Source organism: Leptonychotes weddellii, chromosome 11 (assembly GCF_054177405.1).
Source record: "Leptonychotes weddellii isolate Sample4059 chromosome 11, ASM5417740v2, whole genome shotgun sequence".
In the NCBI taxonomy this organism is placed as follows: domain Eukaryota; kingdom Metazoa; phylum Chordata; class Mammalia; order Carnivora; family Phocidae; genus Leptonychotes; species Leptonychotes weddellii.
The window spans coordinates 21,731,213-21,756,588 of record NC_138379.1 but is presented as its reverse complement, the minus strand read 5'-3'; the positions used below and the strand labels follow the sequence as shown (position 1 = coordinate 21,756,588).

Genomic DNA, 25,376 nt, shown 5'->3' with positions numbered 1-25,376 from the left:
CGAGCTTCCACTCAGCTTTATGGGGAGTTAATCCTGTTCTGCCATCCCCAGGGTCTTGAAAACTCAAAGCATCTCCTTTTCCCAAGAGTCTGGATTTTTCTGGCTCCTTGAAAATGAAGGGCCTTGAAACAATTTAGAACTACTGGGAGCTCTAGGAGGTGGTGGGGACTTCGTTCTCTTCCTTTTTGGCCGGGGCAGTGGGACCTCCAAGACCACCAAAGATCGGGGAGCGCCTCGCCTCCCACTTGTGCAGGTGGGGGCTGCTGAGAGTGCCTTGCTTGAGGATTGTCTCACAACTGAAGAATGGTTTGAATTGGCCCGTGACACTGAAATTCACTGTAGGGAGCACTTGGGCTGTTTGTAGTAATTTGGGAGGAGGGTCTCTAAGGAAATCAGTAATTCTGCTGTGTTTCTCTTAATTGAAACCATTCTTTCCCTCCAGCTTTGATAGGGTAGGGTCTAATCTCTGTGCGCTGGAAGCGTTTATTTGGTGTAATCTGAGAGCAGGATGCTGGTGACACTCTCTTGTGTTGTCTATTGTCTCTGCGGGCCATGCACCCTGCCTGACGCATCACGGTCACACCGCCGCTGCCTGGATTCCAGAATGCAGTGCTACTGTCCCATAGGCAAGAGGGAGCCACTCAGGTTCCTGGGGGAATTCAGGGGAGCAAGTTAGAAAGAAGCGTAGATTTCTTCTAGAGATGGGACTGGGTCGGTTGGGGACTTAGAGGTCACCAGATCCAAACTCTTCCTTGTCTGATAAAGAAACTGAGGCCCAGGCAGATAAAGTGACTTCTCCCAGGACTGACAGCATATCAGGAAGAAGCCTAGTTCTAGACCCCAGGTCACTGGACTCTTGGCCTAATGCTTCTCCCACTAAAACCAAAGGGACATTTATAGGACACCACACTATATATCAGACAGTGGGGATATAAAGATGAATTGGGTGTCATCCCAGTGGACCCCACTTTGATATTATGGCTTAGCCTCACTTGAGCAGTCTCCTTCCTAGGATGATGCTTTACAAATAGACTGTCGGACAGCACACAATTATGTAGACGAAGAGCCACGTCTCTGGATAATTAGGCTCCTGGCTCCTGGTTAGCTGGAAGTCCCGAGCAGTTGTCACCAAGGATACAGTGGGCGGCTGACCAGTTAGTTAATCAAGAATGAAGTCAGAGTAAGAGGCACTTTATATTTGAGCTACGCTAAATACACTTTAATGATGATTGGATAATATTGACCAAGTACCAGGCACTCGGCTAGGTGTCAGTTCCGTTGCTAAGTGTTTGGTGATTTCCTCATTTAATCCTTAAAAGCACCTCATGAGGGAGGCATTACCTTCACTTTAGCAGCAAAGAAACTGAGGTTTAAAGATTAAGAAAACGTGGGGAACCTGGGTGGCTCAGTCGGTTGAGCGTCTGCCTTTGGCTCAGATCATGATCCCAGGGTGCTGGGATCAAGACCGGCATTGGCATCGGGCTCCCTGCTCAGAGGGAAGCCTGCTTTCCCTCTCCCTCTGCCCTTCCCCCCCACCCCGCTCGTGCTCTCGCTTGGCTCTGTCTCTGTCTCTCTCTCTCTCAAATAAATAAAATCTTTAAAAAAAATAAAAATAATAAAGGTTAAGAAAACGTGGTGAGCCTAACATTCCACGAGAGCCCACGCTGGGACTTGGAGCCAGGTCTTTCTAAGATGAAAGACTGCGAGCACACCCACTATGCCATCCTCCAGTACCACAGGGTAAGTCACACCAGTGCTAGGTACCAGCAACTATAAAATAAGGGACGCCGGAGAAGCCGGGTGGCTGGGAGGTCCTCGTAAGCTTCAGAGGGCTTGAGAGCAGACCCATCACTGTTGCACTCTGATGGCTGTTCCGTCACTGTGTTTGCTTTGCCTTGAAGTTTGGCCTTGAAGTTGAGGCCAAGCGCTGGAAGAGACAGGTGCACCCCACTTCCACCAGCTCTGTCCCCAGCTTAGGACCCCAATGGAACTCTCATCTCAGAAACCAGATCATTCAGTTGACACAGACTGTGCCTTCCAAGCTTCTCTTGTCCACCTTACTAAGTCCAAATCCTAGGGACATCTCTTATGGACCCTAGAAGGCAAAGATGAATTCCAAATCCGATTTTATCTGTGTGTGTGTTGGTGGGGGGTAGGGGGAAGTAGTATTTCCTTTGGCTGGGTATCTGATCACACCCAAAGCCCCACAAAAAATGAGTAAAATGCATCCATAAGTTTATAGAAATGCCAGACCACACTGCCTGACAAAGCAGCCCCCGTCACGCTCTATTTAAGAACCCCCTTTTATTTTTTATGAGGCACTATTAGTACCCAAAATTGCCTTATCTATATATTAATCATTTACCTATATACTGTCTGTCTCCCCACATTAGAAGGTAAGCTCTTTGGATGGCATGGACCTTGTATGTCTCCCTAGCTCCCAGGGATCATATCTGGTACATAACACTTGTACTTTCTAGAAGGTGTTTTGAATTCACACCTTGCGCCATGCCCTGGGGATACTAATGGTGATTTGGGAGGCCGCGATCTCATAGGAAGAGGCTCAGTTGTCCTTACCCTGATGTTTCTAGAGCACTTCTTAAATACCCGTCGTGAAAGGAGCTTCGGCCTTCATCGGGTATGGTCTCTTGCCATGTCTGATGGCCATTTATTTTAAAGAAAATCAAGTCTTATTTCCTTTGGTAACTTCACAGAAGGGTCATTTGTTACTCCCTCCACTTTCAAGGCTCCTGGATCTGTGTATGGGGCCTGTTCCTTAAAAGCAGGAAGTTGTCTTTGGCCCACCACAGCTGAACATGAAATGGTGAAGATTTTGGTCCAAACCCCGTGGCTTGAGTCAGATTTAAAAGCTTGTCAGAGGGCGCCTGGGTGGCTCAGTTGGTTAAGCGACTGCCTTCGGCTCAGGTCATGATCCTGGAGTCCCTGGATCGAGTCCCGCATCGGGCTCTCTGCTCGGCAGGGAGCCTGCTTCTCCCTCTGACCCTCTCCCCTCTCATGTGCTCTCTCTCTCATTCTCTCTGTCTCAAATAAATAAATAAAATCTTTAAAAAAATAAATAAATAAAATAAAAGCTTGTCAGAAATAAGTTCTCTGGAGCCTGGCGTTCAAGACTGGCATCTGTTGTTACAGATGAGATTTCACAGATTGAAAGCCTAGGAAGAGGTGTGAATTACAAGCTATTAGCTCACGGAGCAATTGCAACTGTACCGATCCTGGAAATCTGTTTGGCCCAGATTTTTAAAAAATATCCCCACAATCCAGCCTCTCCCCCCATAAGGCTTCTGCTTTGAAACATTTGTGTTACTCTTAAAAGCATCTGAAGAATAAACAGGAGTAGGGTTCTTGGACTGGGAAGGAGAGCCTGCCTCCTGTGTGTGCACGCGCATGCACACAAACATGCACACACCTTCTCGTTTTAGCATCTTGAGACGGAGACAGAGCCAGCGAGAGAGAAGAGGGAGACAGAGTTGTTAAAATGGTTAGGTTAAAGCCCATCAAACTAAGGGGTATGTGAACTGTCATGGGAAGAGCAGAGCTCGTGACCTACTATTGCAGCCAGGCGGAAATCGAGTCCGTTCATCAAGCCTGTCCTCTGCCTGTGGTCCTGGCGTGGTCATCTCTGTCTGGTGCACAGGCTTCCTAAGTCCCAGGGCAGGATCGATTTTTCTGTGAAATTTTCCCCAGCTCATTGGGTCCATGAGTTACCCCCTTTGGAGGAGACAGTAGTAAGAGCCCCCATCCACCAGGTCTATCTGCATGACACTAGCAAATATTAGCCCAGTGGCATGCAAACTCTCTGGCAAGAGGTGTTATCCGGAAGTTGGCCTGGAACTTCCTCAAGTTAATCAGTGTGGCGGCTAAGAGACAAGGGGCCAGGCTGCCGGATCCACCACCCGTACAAACGTGGGATGGGTTTCTTAACCCCTCTAAAACTCAGTTTTCTTATCTGCAGTATGGTTCGATGCTAATAATACCATGCATCCCATACCTTTATTGTGGGGATTCAATGAGACAATCAGTGTGAAGCCCCTGCACAGATCCCAGCCCGCAGTAGGTGCTAACTTAGCGTTAATGTTACTGGGGAGGCCAGCCAGAGGCTCAGCAGGAGGATTTGTAGGGACTTGTGTCCCAACCACACCCTACAGCACGCTTGCATTTCAGGCTCCCCCCAGTGTGACCGTCTTTGTGTCCCAAGAAGAGTGACTCATGTCAGAGACCAGGTGTCATCCCCGGGCTTGACTCCTGCCCCTGCCACTTCCACGGTGGGATGTTGGGTCAGTTGTGCTCCGAATCTCACTTATTTCGTCAGCAAAATGGGGGTGATAACTTGACCTCTCGAAGGTGCTCTGGGGATCACATGTGTAAAATCTCTTACGGCTCCTGGACTAAGGTCTGACTCAGACTTGCAGCTCTATAAACTCCAGAACCTTTCCTTTATCACTTGTGAAGATGCTCAAAGAGGTAGGCCAGAGGAAATAAAATCAAAGTTGGAGAGGCACTGGGCTGTGTGGTAAAATGCATCCATAAGTTTATAGAAATGCCAGACCACACTGCCTGACAAGGGAGTGGTGGCAGTCTTGTTCCCCTCCATCTGGATGGCTCTATCTTGAAGCACAACAGCTTCACCTTCGTGTCTGACTCTATAAATCTTGTCGAGCACACTGTTGACCAATTCCATCCCTGGAGAATAGGACTGGAAATTCATACTGTGCTGTCTCCTCTCTACAGGGGGCTTGGGACAGCCTTCATGGAACTTCACATTGAGAGGTAAATTTATTCTTGAGACTGAGAGGGGAAGAAAACAAAAATAGTCATACTAAGCCCGTATCACTTATAAAGCAGTTTTACACAATTGTGTTTCACTTGGACTGCAGCCTTTGAGCTGTGAGCCTGGGCTAATTACTTAATGCTCCAACTCTCTGTTTCCATAGCTGTCACGAGGAGTGACTAACCCTCTTAGGGCTCCAAATGCTTTGGAACCCCTGGCACATTGCAGGCCTTGCTGAGTGGTTATCATTGCTACGACTGGCCTGTACTGCCGTAGTTTCCAGAGCATTCCAGAGTGAGTCTCCTAGAGCTTTGTGGAGGGCGTCAGGGCCATTGATGGGATGGCGTGGGGGCTGGGCAAGAATGAGCAGCTGGTGGATCCAGGGTCTGGGGTCTGACCCTCCGCCTTCACTCCCGCTCCCCTCCCCCCCCCCCCGGAACAGCTCTGCTTTTACCCATCTTAAATACTATGGCTCTGCCTAAGACATCGTGGTGGGGGAGGGGGCGATCTGAAAACGATCGCTCTTCTCTGAGCATGCACCTTTCTCCTTTGCTTGTTGACAATACAAGATGGAAGTCAGTACTGCAGAGAATGGGGGGAAACCAGAAGAGCTTGACAATCTGAGTTGAGGTCTGGGTGTTATTCAAATTCTGTAGAACTTTGAGTCTCTGGATCTCTTGTTCCTTAGTTTCTTCATCTGTAAAATGGATCCGTGGTATCTACCTGCTGGCCGTCACAGAGCTGCTTTGGGATGTGGAATTGGAGAAGGAAGCCACCCACGTGGCAAGATCACTGAGGCTGGCTTACACTTCCATCTGCCTCTTTCCCAGGGCTTGGACCCCAAATGTGTCTTAAACTGATACTGGATTTTTGAGAAGCTATCTGAGATTTTAATAACATCCCTGGTGTGCATATCACTCCTCCCCCTTTTATCCCACAAGCGCCAAGTGTTCCCTAAGTCCTTATTTCGTCCTGGGAGGTAGGAAGGCGAGGTGTGAACCTGGGAGCTAGCGTGAGTTACTCAAAGTCATGCAGCTTATAATTAACAGGATTTAGGCTAGAACCCATTCCTCCTCCCAGGTGGGGGCCCCGGGCTCAGCAGTGTGTCAGTGGCCCACTAACCCCGTGAAATGCAGCTCCCAGCTGTGTGTGACAACCTCAGTCCACCTTGGAGTTCATGAAGTGCTTCCCTCAGACTCAATAAAGTGAGTTCCTCAAAGTACAGGCAGCAGACCCGAGCAAAAGCTGAACAAGAAATGAGGTGATGTAGCCGGAATTGTTAACTACACCAGGAAGAGCAAATCTAGTTACCAGAGTGGGACCCCTTTTTGCCCCTCCTTGCAACAGGAAAAACCCCATGTGGGCCCCGGTGATGCTTTCTCATTTCATTTTACCACATCCTGGCTTTGTGTTAGTCAAAACACAAAGTTAGTGTTTTGTTAGTGTTTAGTTAGTGCTAAAACTGATAATGATCAGAAAAAGAAGAAAACAAAGGTTTCAAGGCCAGACCTGAGTGTTTCCTGATCGTCATGGCAACACACAGGTGTACACACTGGTTTCTCTCCCTCTCTCTTCCTGGAGACTCGCTCACCAAAAACCACTTGACCTTACAGAGTTGTGTACTGAGATGACAGTGCTGGGACACACACTCTCCTTTGCTGGAAAGATTCTGTTGGCTCCAGGATTGGGGTGGGAATGTAGACAGGCTTTCTCCACAATGTCCCCTCCCCTTGTTCCCATCATCTTACGAGGAGGCAGGGCTGGGGTCTTCTTCAGACTGTGAAAACAACCCAAGAGCTCCACTGGGTCAGTCCTGTGGAGGCCTCGATGGAAGGGCCAGGATAGTGACTGAGAAATCCCTTTGGACTCTCCTCTGAGAGAGCAGATGGAATGGGCCCTTGTTGGTTTGGTGTTGGCGGCCATGACAGGCTCTATGGTCACGGACAAGAGGCTGAAAGGTAAGGGCGTACAGCCAGGCGCTAAGAAGTTGGGGTGCATTTCCTTTCTAAGTGCCAAGAGATGAATAGCTTAGTTGAAAGCAACCCAGGACAGAGTCTGGAGGAAATTCTCTGGGTATGATAGTGTATGACTATTTTCTCTGCTCATTAAACCCTGACCCACCTCCGGGGGCAATTCCGGGAGAGACTGAGTCACCCAAGACTCATGGTCTGCACTGGGCAGCCAAAGGCGATTCGGCCACTGAGTGTGATTTTGGCCTCATTCAGAAGTGGATGCTGAACAATAGATCCTTTCACCAGGCGCCCATCACATGGATGTCAGGGGATGGGGGCGAGTGACGTGGGGGCAGCAGGAAGGCTGCCAGCCTTCTGGCCTAGCAGGCCTGGGTGGCAGCAGGGGCTCTAAGAGCAGGGAAGACTCTCGGATGGGAACTTGGGGGCTTTGAAAACATCAATCAAAGAAATGAAGAATAGAATTGTTTCTTCGGGGCCCGTTAAGACAGTGGATTGTGGCTTTATTGGGAACAGCTTGCTTGGGCCTCTTATAAAAGCAGTTCAGGAGTAAGAGCACTGGACGAGGAGTCAGGAATCTAGCAGTTATGGACCCCTGAGGCCCTGCTTTTCTCACAACAGGCTGGGGGACCATGCTCAGTCATTCTGGATATTGTGTTCTCTTTGTCTCAAGAGAATTTGGTTAGAAACTGTCCGTTGCCCCACCTGGCTTTAAACATAGATGATCCAATTAGCCATCATGCTTGGGGAAAAAAAAAAAAAAACGCCTTTTCTTTCCCTGCTTCTAATCAGAATCAGTTCAGTTAGGTTTGTGAGTTATGTAATCTTTTTTTAGACATGAGCTCAGCAAATCAGAAGACAGAAACAGAATCCTGGCTACTTCAAGATAAACACTATGAAAATGAAAAATGTGGGGAACCCACTAGTGCTTCCAGCTGCCACTGCCTGAGAAGCTTGCCTGCCACCTCCAATGGGGTTGGATGAAGTTAGCCTGGAGGGCCATACTCCAGCTTGATTGGCTTGGCATTTTAGCTTGGTCTGTTGAGATTTCCGGGCTGGGCAGAAAACATCTCAAAATGTCACAAGGACAGCCTGCGGTCTGGTGTCCCAGCCCTGGGCCAACGCTGAGTCCCAAGATCCTCTCTTCATTTGCCCTTCTTGATGGGCCAGAGGCTATAAAGGGCAAGGGAAGCCTGAGGCTGTAGCTCGCGTTGGATTCTCAGGTCCCAAGGGGATCATGAGACCAGCACAGGTAGAATCAGAAAGAGGTAGGCAGCCCACTGTTGGGGCAAGCCAGTGAACACGGGGACCTCCAACTCTTCTCCCCAGGGAGAGGGTGGACGTTCCATGCGGGGGCTGGGGTGGGGAGCAAAGGCCCTGCCCTCTTGAGTTTTATGGCCCAGAACAAGGGACCTCTGATCTTAAAATAATATTCAGGAAGCTCAAATTCCTCTTTCCAGAGCTCTCTTGTAGAGCTCACTCCTCTGCACTTAAGAAACCCCATGGAGGATAAGTGACCTCCTATAGTTCTAGCATCTTCCCCACACACAGTGTGATCAGCTAGACCGCCCAGTCTGAAACCCAGCCCCTGCTTATGAGTTCCAGTCTCTCCTGTCTTCTCCGTGAATCACTTACCTCCTGCCTAAAAGGGGAATAATGAAGGTGCCGGCCACATGGTGGCATGGTGGCAAGAATGAAATGAATTCTGAGGTGCAGATACTGAAAAGCTCGCATGGCCCCGTGTCATCACTGGGTGAGTCCCGGCAGTTGTCTTCATGGCCGTGGGAACTGTACCAGGCCCTGGGTCCCAGGAGCTGGCCCTATTCCCAACTTCAAGAAAAAGCAACTTCCCCCAGACACATAGCCAACTCTGGGACCAAATCAGCAGGGGAAAAAAAAAAATCCTATTCTGCCTGATCCCTCTTGGGGAGATGACAAATATGAACCAGGCACATCTGGGCGACTCGTGATGGAGAAGCAATGAATTCATTTGGGACCATCTGGAGAAGTCTGGTTTGGAAAACCGAGAGGCTCTGGGCACAGGATGACTATACGTCATCTGCTGGCCTCCACCTGGTACGCAGCATGGCTATCATCCTCTCTCAGGAGACCTGAGCTGAGAAATGGTCCTATGACAGGATGCCCATTGCAGAGATGACAGCCAGAATTCAGACCAACAAAGCCACTTCCAACACTGAAAGTGGTCTCTGAGACATTCGCTTCCAGGGAAAACAGCAAAGGTTCTCAGAAGCAGATGCTTCTGGTGAAAGACATTTTAAGCGTCCGACAGGGAATTCTCAACAAGGCCCAGCTGGTGATTCTTTATCTGTCATGTGGGGAACGGACCTGAGAGGTGTTCTCTTTGCACCTCACAGGTCTGCTTGTCCTGAGTTTTGGGGGGTGGGCTAGAGTAGCCACTCATTCATTCGTTCATTTAGTCATTCATTTGTTCAACCTGTGCCTACTCTGGACAGTACTCTGTGCTGAGTACTGGGGACACAGCGGGGAGGGAGACATACAGCCCCTGTTGTCAGAAGGCCACAAGGAAGTTCCGAAATTCCAGAATCCTGGAATCTCTCATTACTGAAGAGACCCTGGTGATAATAATTCCTTGTAAGTCTTTACCTGTTCATGTCACAGACTTCTTTGAGAAACCACTGAAACCCGGGAAGCTGTCCCAACCAAACCCCTCCACACACATACACATACACACATAGGCTTACACACAACGTCACAGGCTTATGGACCCTCCCTGAAGACCAACTGGTGGATTCGGGGTGAAAAACCTCTTGTCACTCAGCTCCATCGCTAGTCAGCTGTGTGACCACCCCGCCCCCACTCACCTCTCCGGAAAGTTTGCAGACACGTGGATAATGGCGAGTTAGGGAAAAATTACACAGTGCTCTATTCTCAGCAGATGGTGTGATTTTCTTCCCCTTGGGGGGAGTGACTGGGGCAAACCATTCCTCTCCGGCCTTGCAATCTCGCTTGGCAAGGTTCTGAAATGTGCTGGGCGGATCTTACTAGAGAGACCTACTTTCCTTGATCTGTGGCTTAGTGGAAAATATAGGTAAGATTAACGGTGTTATATGGGTCAGCTAGGATTTATCCAAGTAAGAATGAATTTACCCCAGAACCCTGCATAGTTAATTGGCAGCCCAGCACAGAGGTTAGATCCCCGCCTCTCCCACCTGGATGACTGGGGGCAAGTTATTGAACCTATATGTGCCTCTGTTCCCTTGTCTCTAAAATGGGTTTGGCAATAGTGCCTCCTTCGTAACATTTTTTGTAGGAATTAAATTAACTGACGTATATAGGCCGCCTAATAGGTATCAACACTATGGACTCTAATTAAGTGCCAAACACCTATCAAACTCTGACCGGTTGGTATCGTCATCCCATGGAGAAGACTGAGTGTCAGAGAGGGCAAGGAACTAACTAGCTGTGTAAACTGGAACGAGTGGGCAAGTGAGTGGCCATGTCAGGATTCGAACTCAGCTGTGGGAGGGTTCTCAATACGCTGAGCTATCAACCTGCATGTGAGTCTGGTGCCAGGGAGTATGGTTAGACAAGAAGGGCACTCTCGGAGAGCACCTTTTTCTAGACTTCCTGACAGGTTCACTGGCAGACCTCTTCCCCTGCGGGTGACGAGACCCCTGGGCGCTGAACCCCATGATCCCACTGTCCCTCCTATAGTCACGAGCACTCCAAAGGCTCAGGTGGCATTTCTCCCCCCAGAGAGACTACTCCCTGAGTGTGAAAGTGGCCTTGAACAGTTAATGTTGCCTGTTGGGTCTCTCAGAGGGAGGGACTTGGGACAGTTTCCTTGTTACATGACGCAGGAGATTTATTGGAGACCAGAGGGCTCAACGGAAAACATTCTTGACTTACTTTCAGTTGGAAACGCTTGTTTGAGAGATGCAACTGGCCATTCAGTATTAGCCTCTTGAGTCACCACAGATCCCGAATCACAGAAGCCTCTTTCTCAGGAGAGAGGCACACACATGTGGGAAGTCCTGCTTCTCTGGAAGGAGTTCATGGTGTGGCAAATGCCACGGCCAGTGATGCTGGTGCCCTGTCCAGTCATCTGTGGTCCTTGGCTACTCACGCCTCGACCTTGCTCTAACTTTCCCTGAACCTTGGGAATATTCTCGAGAAGCTGTGCACTGGGGAGGTTGGGAGGTCATAAAAAGTTACTTCAATCAGGGTTGGCCGTAGTAGCCCAGTGGGTAAGTCTGACGGACGCATGGCGTCAGACTGGCTGGATTTGAATCCTGGCTTCATCATTACCAGCTCTGTGAACCTGGGCATGTTTCTTCCCTTCTCTGTACCTCGGTTTCTGTATCTGGAAAGTGGGAATAATAATATCACCTACCTCATAGGGCTGTTTTAAGGATAAAATGAGTACTTGTGAAGTGTTTAGAGGGGTGTCTGGCATATATATATATATATATGTATGCACAGTCTGTATTTGCTACTATTATTGCTGCTGGTTATTATTAGTATCCTTTGGAGTCATAATTGGGGTTTGCATCAGCGTGAAGGAAGCCTGTTGGAAAGTCTTCATAAAGTATTAAAGGCTACACAGCCCTGAAGGCTTGGTCCCTGTGAAGGCAAGAGGGAGCCAGAGAGGAGGAACTAAGAAGGCTCGTGCGGATAGCTGACCTGAAACGAAGTTCCGGGCACCATCTTTGCAATGCCCGGGTGGCCAAGTTCCATCCGGGTTAGGAGCTGGACCTTGTTCGCTGGATGAAGACAGACGGAAGCCGTGGAGCTTCGCCTCTGCGTAGAGCCGCCCACCCGCTCGGCAGCCCCCGAGCCAGCGTCCCGGTGCGGGGGAGGCCGAAGGTCGAGCTCGCCGGGCCCTGGCGCTGGAGGCTGCCGGCAGGCGCGCACACGGCCGCGCTCGCTGCGGGCGCGCACGCGGCGGGGGCCCCTCACACTGCGCGTGCGCCTTTGGTCTCCGAAGTCCCGCGGCCTGCAGCTGTGGAACTCAGGGCATTTTATACAAAAGTCTCGGTTCCTTTTGCATCTGCATGTGCTGGGGGCCAGGTGGTAAACGAGAATGAATTTTCATACGACAGAAACTGCTGTTCAGCTCCAAACCACCGTCTGGGCCTCAGGCTTTATTTTTAAACCCGGGAGGGACAGCGGCCCTCTGGCCACGCAGTGACAGGCCGTTGGCCCCTCTCCCGGCGTCTGCTGCCGCCTCCCCCGAGCAGCCTCCCCTCCGAGAAGCTGATTGCGAGGCTGTGTTTTCCTTTTGTAGGCCTGGGGAGGAAAGCCGCCGGAAGGGCTGTCCCCGCCGCCTGACAGCTTTCCCCGCGTGAAGACCGGCTGACAGAGGCCAAAGCTGAAAATGTCAGTGACAACGAACAATATTTCCAAAGGGCCTTGTGCATTTCCCTCCTCGCTGTCCTCCTGCCTCATCAGCCAAGACTTGTGTGAGCGGCTGAAGAAGGACACCCGAAGGCCTCCAAAGGAATGAATCACATGTGCTCTCCAGGCCACGCAGTTCTGATGCGTTCAAAAAGCACCTACGTGCTAATGATACAAAAAGAGAGAAGCAACCGATGTGGGCTTCTGTCTTCTCGAAGCTCCATTTCTTGCTGCTGCTTTAGTGTTTTCAGAGTCAAGGAAGATCATGCGGAAGTTTCACCGTTCTCTCATCATCTTATTTTGCAAATCATCAGACACCGTTTCCTGGTGGTTAGAACCTGCTTCCTGCTCCGAAGGGAGAAAGCAGTTGTTGTCCATCGAGCTCAGCAATACCGACCCTGCCTTCGTCCTTATGTGGCCGTTGTCTAGGAGCACCTCTCCCCTTTAGAGGTGACGCTCGCACTAATGACATGGAAGGATCCTAGGTACACAGTAAAGTGGTTTGGAGGGTGGGTTTTGGTGCTACCCGGACCCGAGATGGGGGTTCCAGCTCTGCCACTGGCTGACTTGGGGAAGTTGCTTAATTTTTCTGAGCTTCAGTTTCTTTACCTATAAATAATACATACACACTTGCATACAACTCACCTGTCAGCGTTCGTGGAAGATGATGTAACACAGAACGCCAGAGGTGCTGGGGACCCAGGGAAACTGCAGTAACAGGCCTCCCCTCCTCTGGCTCTCAGCTCAGAGCTGAAGAACAAAGCAACTGAGAGTCAGGAAGTCAACTACAGGCTCTACATAGAAGTGCTGACTTCCTGGGGCAACTCATTTCTCTGAGCCTCAGTTTTCTCACTGATACATAAGCAGGATCTTCTGACTCCCCCTGGACCTGCCCAAGGGAGGGATGGAGTCTGAGTTAAAGCCAGTTCTGTCTGAATCCAGAGCTGGCTTCTAACTAACAACATGGCGCCTGGCCTGGCACGCAGGCCACCCTGTGGTAGGCCCAGAGGAAATGTCAGTGAGCCTTTTCCTTGGCCAAGGACTGTGCTTGAGGCTCTAGGACATGCTCAGGAGGAATCACACTCAAACGGGATGGTTTCAATGACGTCACACCTTTCCATGCTGGCGTTCGCTGAGTGCGAACTGGGGATGATAATACAGTCCCGAAAAATAAGGAGTTTTCTGTTAAAGGTTTAGAAGCCTTGTGAAATGGTTTCACAGGATCGGGTGGATAATTCTTCAGCTCCTTATTGAGATTTTAGATTAATGTCTGCAAAATTCACAGGAGCCCTTGGATTAAATCATCCTTTAACCGGTTGATAGCCATTAGGCTTCATTTTGAATGCCATTAACTCTTGGGAGCCAACAACTGGTCTTGGCTCTATCTGTCAATATGTTGAAGGTGTGCTTTGTAAGAAATTTTAAGGAGCCATTTATTCATTCAGTAAATACTGGTTGAGCATCTACTCTCTGTCACACTCTTGTGAGAATTAGAGAAACACAATACACAGGTAAAAGGTCCTTGCTTTTCTTGGAGCTTCTATCACAGGAAGGGCGGATGGATAATAATTAAATGCACAAATAAATAAACAAGTTGCTGTGGAGACACCAAAGCAGGGTGAGCGAGGGAGACATGTGGGTTGGAAAACAGTGCTCAGGAAAGGCCTCTAAGAGGGGGTGACGTGCAGCCAAAACACAAAATGTGATGATCTGAAAACAGAACATTCCAGACAGAGGGCACGGCAGATATGTGTTCTAAGGTGGCCAAGAACTCAGAATAGCCAAAGGAACTGAAGGCAAGTTTTATGCCTGGAGCAGAGTGAGCTGCTAAAGTTTCAAGAGGGAGACAGAAGCCAGCTCCTCCTGTAGGTCTTGTCAGCCATTAAGAGGACATTTATTCTGGGTGCAGCCAGAAGCCATTAGAGGTTACAGGTAACACCACTTGATTGTGGGAAAATGCTCATGGTATAAGATTAAGTGGGAAAAAAGGACGCCCAAATCTAAAACTGTATATTTAGTCCTGCTTTAACTATGTAAGTACATAAGTATACACACACACACAGATTCAGAAAATTGGAAGAAGATACAAAATGTTTAAAGCGTTGGCAGTAGTGGTGACCTAGCTTTTCCTTCGTTATTTCCCTGAATTTTGTCGGTTTTCTACAAGTTGTATTACTTTAATAGCCAGAAATAGGTCATATGCTTTTTAAAAACTCATTTGTAAGGGTGCCTGGGCGGCTCAGTCGGTTAAGCGTCTGCCTTTGGCTCAGGTCATGATCCTGGGGTCCTGGGATGGAGTCCCATATCGGGCTCCCTGCTCAGCGGGAAGCCTGCTTCTCCCTCTCCCTCTGGCTGCAGCTCCCCCTGCTTGTGCTCTCTCTCACTCTCTCTGTCAAATAAATAAATAAAATCTTAAAAAAAAAAAAAAAGCTTGTTTGTAGAGCGATCGATGGAGACAATACTAGAGTTATGCTCCTTTACTGTGTCTTAGCTCTGAGCTGAGCTTAATGTGTGGTGCTTTGGAATGCTGGACTGAATGTTGAAGGCTCTGGCCAGTGGAGAAGTTTTGTTTTGTTTTGTTTTTAATGAATCTACCCTCAAACAGACTTCTTACCCTTCCCAATAAGTTATGCAAAAGCATCTACCATTTCTGTTTCATCCCACAGATTTGAATATAACCTGCCGATACGGAGGTGTGTTCCACGTGGAGAAAAATGGTCGCTACAGCATCTCCAGGACAGAGGCCGCTGACCTCTGCAAGGCTTTCAACAGCACCTTGCCCACCATGGCCCAGATGGAGAAAGCCCTGAGTATCGGGTTTGAGACCTGCAGGTAAGAGAAGGAAAGTCGGGGGCGGGGCCTAGGGGGCGGGGCTTAGAGCTCATAGGCTCCTCCCTGACAGCTGATGGATGGTTGCCTGAAGGGCCGGTCCCACCTATTAATTTGGCCAAGTCAACCTGGAACCTGTACGACAAGTGGAATTTAAAGGCGGCTAAAGACACCTTTGTGAATCATAGTGGGGTTGCCCAGAGGAGGCCATTAAGGGTCAACGGTCGGAATCCTCTTGCCTGAAGTGCTTCCACAGCGCTCTCCCGGCTTTGAAGCAGCATGCAATATCATTGTCGGAACCACAAGAAAACGTAAACCAAATAACAGTGTTTAAAATAAATATGTGCCTGGTGGAGTCTTGGCTCTGCAGACTTGGCTCAAAGCAACGTTTTCAAACAACTCCCTCTATCTGTCTCTCATGTGTTGGTTTCTCTTCTGTGTTCCTCTGGTTTGAGCCTAGAAATAAAAGGACGTGAAAATTATTAAGATGTATTATTACAATGAGGGGAAGTGGTCCAAGGGACCCAGGAGACCTCCTGAGAGACTTTGTGCAGGACATCACGGTGCTCCCTGGACCCCTGCTCACGCCATTCTGCTCAGGGCGCTCACAGCAGGCAGCGGCCCCGTGTGTTTGAATCTCTGATGAGCCTGTGGTGAGTGGTGCTCATGAAGAGCTAACAGTGGTGACAGCCACGGTGGGGTGGTTTGGTTTGGTTTGGTTTGTTTTCACTAGAAGAGCTCCGGGTAATCTGAGCAACTGCTCTGAAGTTTCCAGCCGGCCAGCAGCTTCCCCCCTGTTTTTGCAACATGAGATAACGTGGTTCCCCTCCCTCTTAAAGATACATGCACACGTGCGAACAAGCTGCATTTTTAAAAGTCAAGCTGCAGGAGCCTTTATCCAAACCATGAAACGTAAGTTCAACACACCCATCCCGGCCCTTGGTTGCAGAGGCATGCACCCTACATTAGGAATGGCAGCGGAGGCTCTTCGGCTGAAAAGGAAAAGAAGAATCTTTACTCCGACACTGCACTGAGAAGGTAGCCACTAGCCCCATGTGGCAGTTTACACCGAATTACAATGAAAGAAAATTCCACTTTGGTTCTTCGTGGCACTGTTGACATTCCCGTGCTCGGCGAGCTCCAGATGGCGAGCGGCTGCCAGATTGGAGGATGTATATTCTAGATAGAACATTTTCATTATTGCAGAACGTTCTACTCAGCAGTACTGCTCTGAAAGAAAGGGCAGATGTGCACAGACGTCTGTGTGTGTTCAGAGCTAGGTCTGGGAGAACCCAAGAGGAGCAGAGGAAGAAGGCTGCGCCGAAGGCAGGCTGATGAGCAGATCCATGTATCCCGTTCCCAAGGCTAATTGTTTAAATATGGCCCTGACTCGGCCAGTAGCCTAAGAAAGTAGACTTACTAGACTGAATTTGGATTGTGAAATACAGATGAGACCGACTTAGGAAACACAGAAATGTTCCCATCTGCTGAAAGCGAGGGGAGTTCTTTCAACTCCCACTGGCTAACCTTCGCACACTTAGAGGTGGGGCGCACCCTGCTGCCCACTCGCCCACATCCCCTTGATCCTCAGACTGCACCCGGGGTTGATCATATTCCTCCACTTTATGGATGAAGCAACTGAGGCTTGCAGAAGTGCCACACTCGCCCAGGGCCACATCGCTTGCATGGGGAGGAGTCTAGATGCCAGTCCTGCTCTGTCTGAGCCCAGGGTAAGAATTTCATGACTGTCCAGAAGGACTGAGAGCGAGGGGGAGACAGAAGCATGGCTCATAGATTTGCTGAGCATTTCTTTCCACCCTGTGAACAGCAACCTGCTGGGGCAGTATATACACACATAAATTTTAATATCCCAACTCATGTATGGTGGGACACATACAAAGGGCAGTCGGCTTGTTGTAGCAACAGCTCAGGCATAACTTACACAGGGAATGCAGATTCTAGAATGTCAGTGTGACACAGATCTCCCGAATGTGATGGAGGCGGGGTGGGGAGTAGGCTCACCAAGGAGTGTTGTCATTTAAAAAAAAAAGAAAGAAAGAAAGAAAAACGGTGCGAAAGAAACCTATCCTTCCACCCATAGTGGGTATTAAGTGTTGCAAAACACATTTCCATAATTTCACTCAGGCGGCTGTGAATCAGATCTCTGCCATGGGACAGGTGGCAGAGGCTCATAGGCGCGGATAAAACCTTGGCAGCCACTCTCTTCTGTCTGCCCACCCTGATTAGTAGCATTTCCCAGATAGATGGAAACTTATTAACATTTAATTGCCCTCTTTCTCCCCACCAAGCTATGGAGTCTTTGGAGAAACCAGTCTGTCCTTTCAGATGAGGAATTAGTCCTGCGAGCTATGGTTGCAGCATAGACCTAACGAGTTCTGTGTGCTTAGAAATTTCAAACTTACAGCCATTTCCGTGGGTCTTGCAGGTTGATACACTATATACTGTTGACTCTGGCAGCAAAGATTGAAAAGGTTCTCCGCTGTGCATTTTAGCCAGCATTGCATTTTCAGAAACTTGCTGGATTTAGCTTCGTCCTCTCTGCCCTGCCCCTGCCACCAACCCTTTCTCCGCCCACTTCTAATTTTTGGAGGCATTTATATTCGGGAAAGATTGTGCAGTGAGTGAGCACTTAGTGTCCGTGATGCGGATTGAAGAGGCTGGGTGCTGTCTGTTGTATCTGAAGGGGCCTCCGGCTCCATCATGCTCCCAGAAACATCTTGGTGAGGGACAGAGGGGGCTTACGCACTTCTCTGACTGAACTGCCTCTGGAAAATTCCTGAGCTAAATGAGGCACCACTATCTACTTACTTAATCGCTATTACTCCCATTTTAATGACAGTCAGTTTACTTCCACTGGCAGTGGAAATTATGCCTGGGATGTTCATGAAGAAAATGTACTGTGTTTCTAGCATATAAACAAACAAGGCTTTGTGTTTACAGTAATGGAGCCTGGAGCGAGGGAATCACAGGAAAACGTGAGGCAAAGAAGGAAGAGTAGGGGATGGGAAATAGGCGGGTCTGACCTGGGTGGACTGAAACGAAGAGCCACCTAGCCCTGTCTTCTGGGAGCTGGTCATCTCATGTATTTTCTGGAAAATATGAAGGTGATGGAGAGCCAGAGTGGATCTCACCTCATAAAGTGGTTGTTCTTCCCTCTTAAGTGATTCAGACTTCCCTCCATGTGTTCAAACTGACTTGACACTGCTGCCCACATATTTTATTTGGGAAGCCAGTTTTTTTTCTTTTTGGAGCGCCTGGCTGGCTCAGTCAGTAGGGCGTGCGACTCCTGATCTTGGGGTTGTGAGTTCGAGCCCCACGTTGGGTGTAGAGATTACTTAAGTAAATAAAACTTTTTAAAAAAAAAAAAAAAAAAGCCAGTTTTTTCTTTCATGAGTCTTTTTTTTCTTCTAAAGCTCTTTATAAGAGCTCTAAATAAAATCACCTTGTCTCCCTCAGCCTTATTGGTCCCCTTCCTTCTCTCTCGGTTGCTGTTTCTGGATTTCACATAACCCACTTGTTGAAACCTCTAAGATCCTCAGAGGTGAAGTGAATGAAGTGAATGATGCACTGTGTGAGATGTCATTTGACGGCATGTTACAAAATCCCCATCACAGCCCTGCAGGTGGATAACCTCTCGCTTTTCTTCTGCAGGTACGGGTTCATAGAAGGGCATGTGGTGATCCCCCGTATCCACCCCAACTCCATCTGTGCTGCAAACAACACAGGGGTGTACATCCTCACATCCAACACCTCTCAGTATGACACGTACTGCTTCAATGCCTCAGGTTGGTTCCAAGTAGATGGTTTTTGCATTTGGGGTGGCTTTTGGCTCGTGGCCTCTGTCAGCGTGGCTGACGGCACTTTCAGTCTTGGCTTCAGTGGGGAGTCATGGAGCTTCCATTCATGTAACAGATGCTCACTGAACATCTCCACAGCAGAGACAAGCTTCCTATCTCCAGGGCGCTTACTTGCTAGGCAGGGAGGCTGGCAGGAAACAGAGAAATAGTCAAATCCTCATATGAAGTCAGAGAGTGATGAGTGCTATAAAAACAAAGCAAAGAGCAAACCTCTTCCTAGTGCTTGGGAAGCTTTCGTCTGGGAAGGTGGCCGGGGAGGGAGGGGCGTTTGAGAGAGAGCCCCAACTGGTGTCAGGGAGGAAAACTACGGGCAGAGAGGAGAGCAGTGCCAAGCCAGGCATGGGGGAGCATTGTGGCTTATTCTGAGGACACCGAGGAGGCCAGGGTGGATAAAGTCTGGCGATCATAAGGGGGGAATGCCAAGGAATGAAGTCAGAGAGGTAAGCAGGGGCCAGGTCCCATAGGGCCTTGTAGGCCATGGTAGAGAGTGTGGATTTTATTCTCAGTGTGATTGGGAAGTCACTGCAGGCTTTGAATAGGGAAGTGACATGAACCCAATGATGGTATTGCGGTACAAGCCAAATGGCTTGGCTTAGAGGTTATTTATTCTATGATGGGCCTGGAGACAAAGCTGGAAGGATATACGGTAGGCCTTTGACCTTCTTGAGTTTCTTTTCCCAACAACTGAGAGCCTTGACAACTAGAGAACAAGAAAGCCAAGTTCAGATGTGTGTGCTGGGCTGAAGGCCAGGCCCCTCTGCCTGTCAAAGGGACTTGCTTCACAACCACTGCCCTAGACACTCATGCTTATTAGTCTAATTCAGGCTCCAGCAGAATTCAAGAATTCTATGTATCGTGTATCTTCAGGGTCTTTTGAGAAGGGTCAAACACACAAACGTCAAGCTTTTGAATGCCAACAGTCAGATGTTGTTTGACTACTTGCTTCTTCTCAAACTGGGCCTTCTGTTCCTTAGGAAGGTCTGAGGTTGTGTGGAGGGAAGATGGAACCATGAGGTAAACTCGACATGTCTTCCTGGCACATCCCTTTTCCTTAGAGATGGGAAGGAGGGTGTTAAATTAGCTGGAAAGTGGTTAAAGGCATTGTATGAGACAAACACAGATGTTATTCAATAATGACGTAAGGCATTGTTTGCATGAGACAAACACAGATATCACAGATGGTGGTAGAATATAAAATCTGCACGGGGTTTTCAATGCAAGTAGAAGCATCAAAGTAATTGCGAGATTACGTCAGTACCTTTAGGCTATGCCGGCCACCCACTGTGGCGTGAGCAGTAGGGATGGGAGTGGGAATTCAGAAGAGGAATCTAGAGATTAGGAGAAAGAGAAAGTTTCAGGGTTGATTAGTTGAAATGGTGTGTGTGAAGCCAATACATTATGTCAAATATAGGCAAGTCGCTAAATCTCTGGGGGGACACTCACAACAAGGAGAAGAAAACTATAGAGTATTTCTTCTTCCCTGGTATATGAGTGAGGAATGCAGATGGAGTTTAACCAAAAAGAGGAGAGTCCCCATGAGACTAAACGGTACATGGTCCCTACCCAGTTCCATACCCATACCCAGAATGTCCGTTCTAATGACATGATAATGAGAAAAACCACATGCAAATAAAAGAGAAGTAGACACAGAGCAACATGTGGTCACAATAGCTTATCTTAGTGCGGAAGGTCAGAGGGGGACTCTGAGAAGACTTCGTGTTTTAGATGAAGGGGCTGATGTGGGACTGAGCTAGCGTGGGGCCTCATACTAGAGAGTATCTGGGTACTACCCCTTTCTTGCCCCACTGAACCTTGCCGAGCACATGGATGCAATAAATTATGTTGTTGCGAATCCACATGGTCTCACCTGTTTTACAAGTTAGTATCACTTCCTGGAAAGAACTTTAACTCAAAAAGGTAGAAGCTCACATTGTTTTATAGCCGGGAACGGTAGCCATCCGGACAAGTTACTACTGAATCTTGTGTCCCTGCCCCTTAGGTATGCCTGTAAGGTTGGGTCTAGCCTCAGAGAGGAAGTGAACCCTCCTGATTAACTTTCCTCTTCTTTTCAGGGGAGGTGTTAATCCAGCTGAAAAGCTGGAGAAGTTCTGGGGGTGTATTCCTACCCAAATGGCTGTCTTAAAGTAGTAAATTTTAAGGAGAAGATTTTTCCTTTTCTTTTATCCAAATTTACTTAATAGGAATAGACTGCTTTTGTAATTTTTTCTTTAAGTTTTAAAAAGAGTATTTATGGATCAACTATATGCAGTCAGGACTCTTCTGGGCAAGTAGGACGAGAAAGAACCAGTGGCCATATTTCTTGTCTTGGGAGGTAATCTCATTGAAATGATGAAACAAAAAAATAAAGAAGCTCGAGAAGAATGTTTATCTGAGGATAAATAAATTCCAAATGTCTTGGTTTAGAGTCAGATGATAGAGGTGCTAAGTGAACTATGGATCTTGATAACCTTCTGTTCTAGGCAGAGAATCTCATTGGAAAGGTCCTTGAGTTCAACTTAGCTTGAGAGTTGCAGACAGGTGGTCAAGACCCAGTGATGTGACCTCCTACAAACCTTTTGGTCTACAAGGACCAAAGCCAGCTCAATCTTAGCAGATAGCTTCCATATGCTTACAGTTTCAGCAGTATTTTTGTAAAACATGGCCTGTGGTTTACAGATGAAAATATGGCAGACCCTGGAAAGGCCCTGTGATTCTGATTTTGATTGCCTCATGTCTCATTAAGGCCCAGCACGAGCCTGGTGACTTCTGTGTTAAGAGCCCAGAGAACTGGCTTGAATGTGTTCATTTCTTGAGTTTGCCTCCAGTAAAATGCTTCATTCTCTGTTGAAGGAGGAATTTAGGAGATGTTACATTCATTTGTCTATCCATTTGCTCATTTATTCAACAAATATTTATTGGACACCTAGAATATATCAGGCATTGAGGAAGATGTCTTCCTATCTGGCACTGAGTAATTGGCTAGACTGAATAATTAACATTGCTCTTGGCTATTTTGGGGCAGTGGAGACACAGTTTAGAGATGCAGCCCACCAGGAAGCCCACCCCAGAGTCTTTCTAACAAATCCTTAGGTTTAGGAAAAGCTCACCAGGCCCGATGCTCCTAGTAGTGCAGTGCTCATTAAACAGAATAAAAGACTGTCAGTGAGGCCCTGCTATCTGACATGGGAGTGTGAATGTATTAATTGCACATTTGGGTCACCATTCATCATAGTGTGCTTGCCAGATTTGGTGTTCTTTATAAAAGTTAAGGGGAACTGGAGCATGAAGAGGCTCCATTTGAACAAATGCTCTAATGATTTCCAAAACTGTCTTAGTGTTTTTTACATGATGCCCCATTCTATTACAACCTAACCCTTAGAAATTCCTTCCCAGGGCACTACTATTGCCTGAATTTGGGGAAAGTTGTTCTATCCCTGCCACGAAGAAGTCATAATCCAAGACCTGTTTCTGGGTCTGTGCAACATAAAGTATCAGAAGCTTCTCATGGGTCAGGCCGGTTGCTGGTGGTGTTACCAGAACAGACAGGGTAGATACTCTTTAAGATCTCCCAGGGTGGCCATTTGCCCTGCTTTTCTTTTCTTTTTTTTTTTTTTTTAAAGATTTTATTTATTTATTCATGAGAGACAGAGACAGAGAGAGAGAGAGGCAGAGGGAGAAGCAGGCTCCCAAGGAGCAGGGAGCCCGATGTGGGACTCGATCCCAGGACCCTGAGATCATGACCTGAGCCGAAGGCAGACGCTCAACCATCTGAGCCACCCAGGCGCCCCTGCCCTGCTTTTCAAATGAGGAAATCATTGGGAACATTTTTTTGAAAACTGTAAAAATCTAAAGAAATATTAATTGTTATTGTCTCCCACGACCTTGTGAATTCCTTAAAAGCAGGGACAGGAACATGTTCATCTTTTTGCTCCTTTTTTTTTTATCTGTCACATGAGTAATGCTTAAAATGCATAAATAAACTGATATATCTTAAACTTTTTAAAAAGAATTTCTTACGGCATTGCCATTCATGGTTTATCTAAACATTTCTTGACCTGTTTATCACTGCAGACCATTTGGCAGGGGGGTTAACATCTTAGGTATGTTTCCTGGAAGCATGGGCCTGTGGGAATTATACTGGTACTTCCTCTTTCATTCATTCAACAAGTATTTATCGAGTGCCTCTCTGACCCCATCACACATAAATGTTCTGGCCAAGATAGATGAGGTCACTACTCATCACTACTCAACTTATATAGTTCTTCAGAGGTGGGTGGGTAGCAGGGGTTAGGGGTTGGGAGATGTGCCATGAACAGCCATCAGGTAAAATGAACAAGATGATTTGAGACAGCAGTAAGCCAGAAGGAGAACTGCAAGCAAAGATGTGATGGTGATACATGGGGGGGATTGGTAAGGGGCTGGTTGAGATTGGATGGTGAGGAATGGCCTTACTGAGGAGGTGACTTTCTCTGAGATTCTCTTCTGGGATGTCTTTTACTTAGCCTTTGCAAGACTGACTTTTCCTAAAACCTACTTTTCTCCAGGTGAATATAAAGCTGTCAGTTTCACAATGAGGCCAAAGAAATAGGCAGGTAAAGGGACATGCCTTTTACCTGTAGGAAAGATGCTTCTGGGACCTGGGAAGCAACTAAGCCCTGTTTTGTTGAACTTGTGTTTCTGTCCAATGTTATGAGTACCTAGTGATTTATGGCAGAACACTTAAAATACTTGTGGTAACAGCCTTCCCTGTGATAGCAGTCTGCCTACTGGCCTCCATCCATCCATCCCTCCATCCATCCCTCCCTCCATCCATCCATCCATCCCTCCATCCATCCATCCCTCCCTCCCTCCATCCATCCATCCATCCATCCATCCATCCATCCATCCCTCCATCCATCCATCCACCCATCCCTCCATCCATCCATCCCTCCATCCATCCAACCCTTTCTTCCTTCCTCTTTGTCAAGAAGCAACACTGAGAGAAACCAACCTAACAAACAAGTTGCCATTTTGTGCACAGACAGTAGGCACATGCGCACATATGCACACGTACACACAGTATAAAAACTATCATACACAAATGGATCCATTCTTCCTGCAACAGCAAAGCCAGTTTAAAGCTCTCTGAGTTTTTAAGGTCTAGTTACCAAATAGAGCTTTAATAAAGCCCCATCCTGACCAATGGAAATGGGCATCAGTTTTGCTCCCATTTTTTTAAAAGTTCTCATGCTTTGTCTCTTTGCTACTCCACAGCTCCACCCGAAGAAGATTGCACATCGGTCACACAGCTGCCCAATGCCTTTGAAGGACCAATTACCATAAGTACGTATCTCTTCTGACTTTGATAGAGTGTCCCCATTCTTGGGAAAGAGATCAGGTGAACTTTCTGTCTGTGCTTCATATTTGAGCAGGAGAGCAGTCATTTGCCCAAGGCTGGGGACATTGGCTGTGATTCACTGTCCCTTCCCCTTTTCCTGCAGTGACTTGAAGCTGCGATTCAGTCGACCCCAATACATTGTTCCTCAAACTGCAGTTTTTTGAAAACCACTTGCACTTTTTTGGGCACCTCTGTGTACATAGCACAATCATTTACTTGCTATTTTTCACTTAATTGGCCTGTTCTTTTCTACTTAAAATATGTTTATTTAAAAAAAAAAAAAAACCTTTAAGGGTGCCTGGGTGGCGCAGTCGGTTGAGTGTCCGACTCTTGATTTCGGCTCAGGTCTTGATCTCAGTGTTGTGAGATGGAGCCCCGCGTCAGGCTCCACGCTCAGCGGGGAGTCTGCTTGAGATTCTCTCTCCTTCTCTGCCCCTACCACTCATGCACACTCTCTCTCAAATAAATAAATTTTAAATAAATAAACAAACAAACAAACCCCTGTGAATGGAATCCCTGGTCATAAGCAGAGGGTATCCTTAAAAATACACTTAAATGTAGGACAAATTAAATAGTCTTCTTAAATTCTAGCTGCTGAAGGTTCTGAGTCTGAGGCGTGTTCTCTCTCATGGGGGAGATTAATTAGTGTTAGGGGGAGATGCATTCAGGCCCCCTAAATTTTCTGTTTGATTATTTGTGTATTGGAAGATAATTCCAAAGGGCATAAGCTTCGTGGTAGGGATTTCAACATTATTTATACCACATCCACCTAAAATCATCTTGATGATCCCAAGACGTAGGCATCTGGCACTGTATGAAACAAAAAAGCTCAACCAAATTTTCAAAGAGGTCAACTTATTAACCCTGATCTTCTGGCCTCTGAACCTCGCTTTTTTTGAGAAGTGTCATAGTGTTGAAGAAGCCTGACTTCTGCCTCCTAAGAGCCAGACCCCTCAGTGTGCAAGGGAACAGTGGTGTCGGGTGGCAGAGAGATGAGAATCACCCTGGCCACATAAATCCAGCCCCCCACTGTTTGGCCAAAAATTGTCCCTGACCCGTGCCACATGGAAAGGGAGGACCACAAGGTGAGATGTGCTGTCTCAGTCAGGCTTGGTTGGAAATCTTAGTTCCTTACCACCTGGGTGATCTCAAAG

At 47.7% G+C, this 25,376-nt stretch overlaps 1 protein-coding gene across 27 annotated transcripts in view; it reads left to right on the top strand.

Annotated features, from left to right (window-relative positions):
• Positions 1–25,376, top strand: part of CD44 (CD44 molecule (IN blood group)) — an 87,607-nt gene that overhangs the window by 20,148 nt on the left and 42,083 nt on the right. For all 27 annotated transcript variants that reach the window (XM_081798341.1, XM_081798328.1, XM_081798327.1 and 24 more), the window contains exons 2-4: positions 14,805–14,970; positions 18,640–18,773; positions 24,099–24,167. In XM_081798341.1, coding sequence (XP_081654467.1) covers positions 14,805–14,970; positions 18,640–18,773; positions 24,099–24,167 — 369 coding nt within the window. The remainder of the gene's footprint in view (positions 1–14,804; positions 14,971–18,639; positions 18,774–24,098; positions 24,168–25,376) is intronic.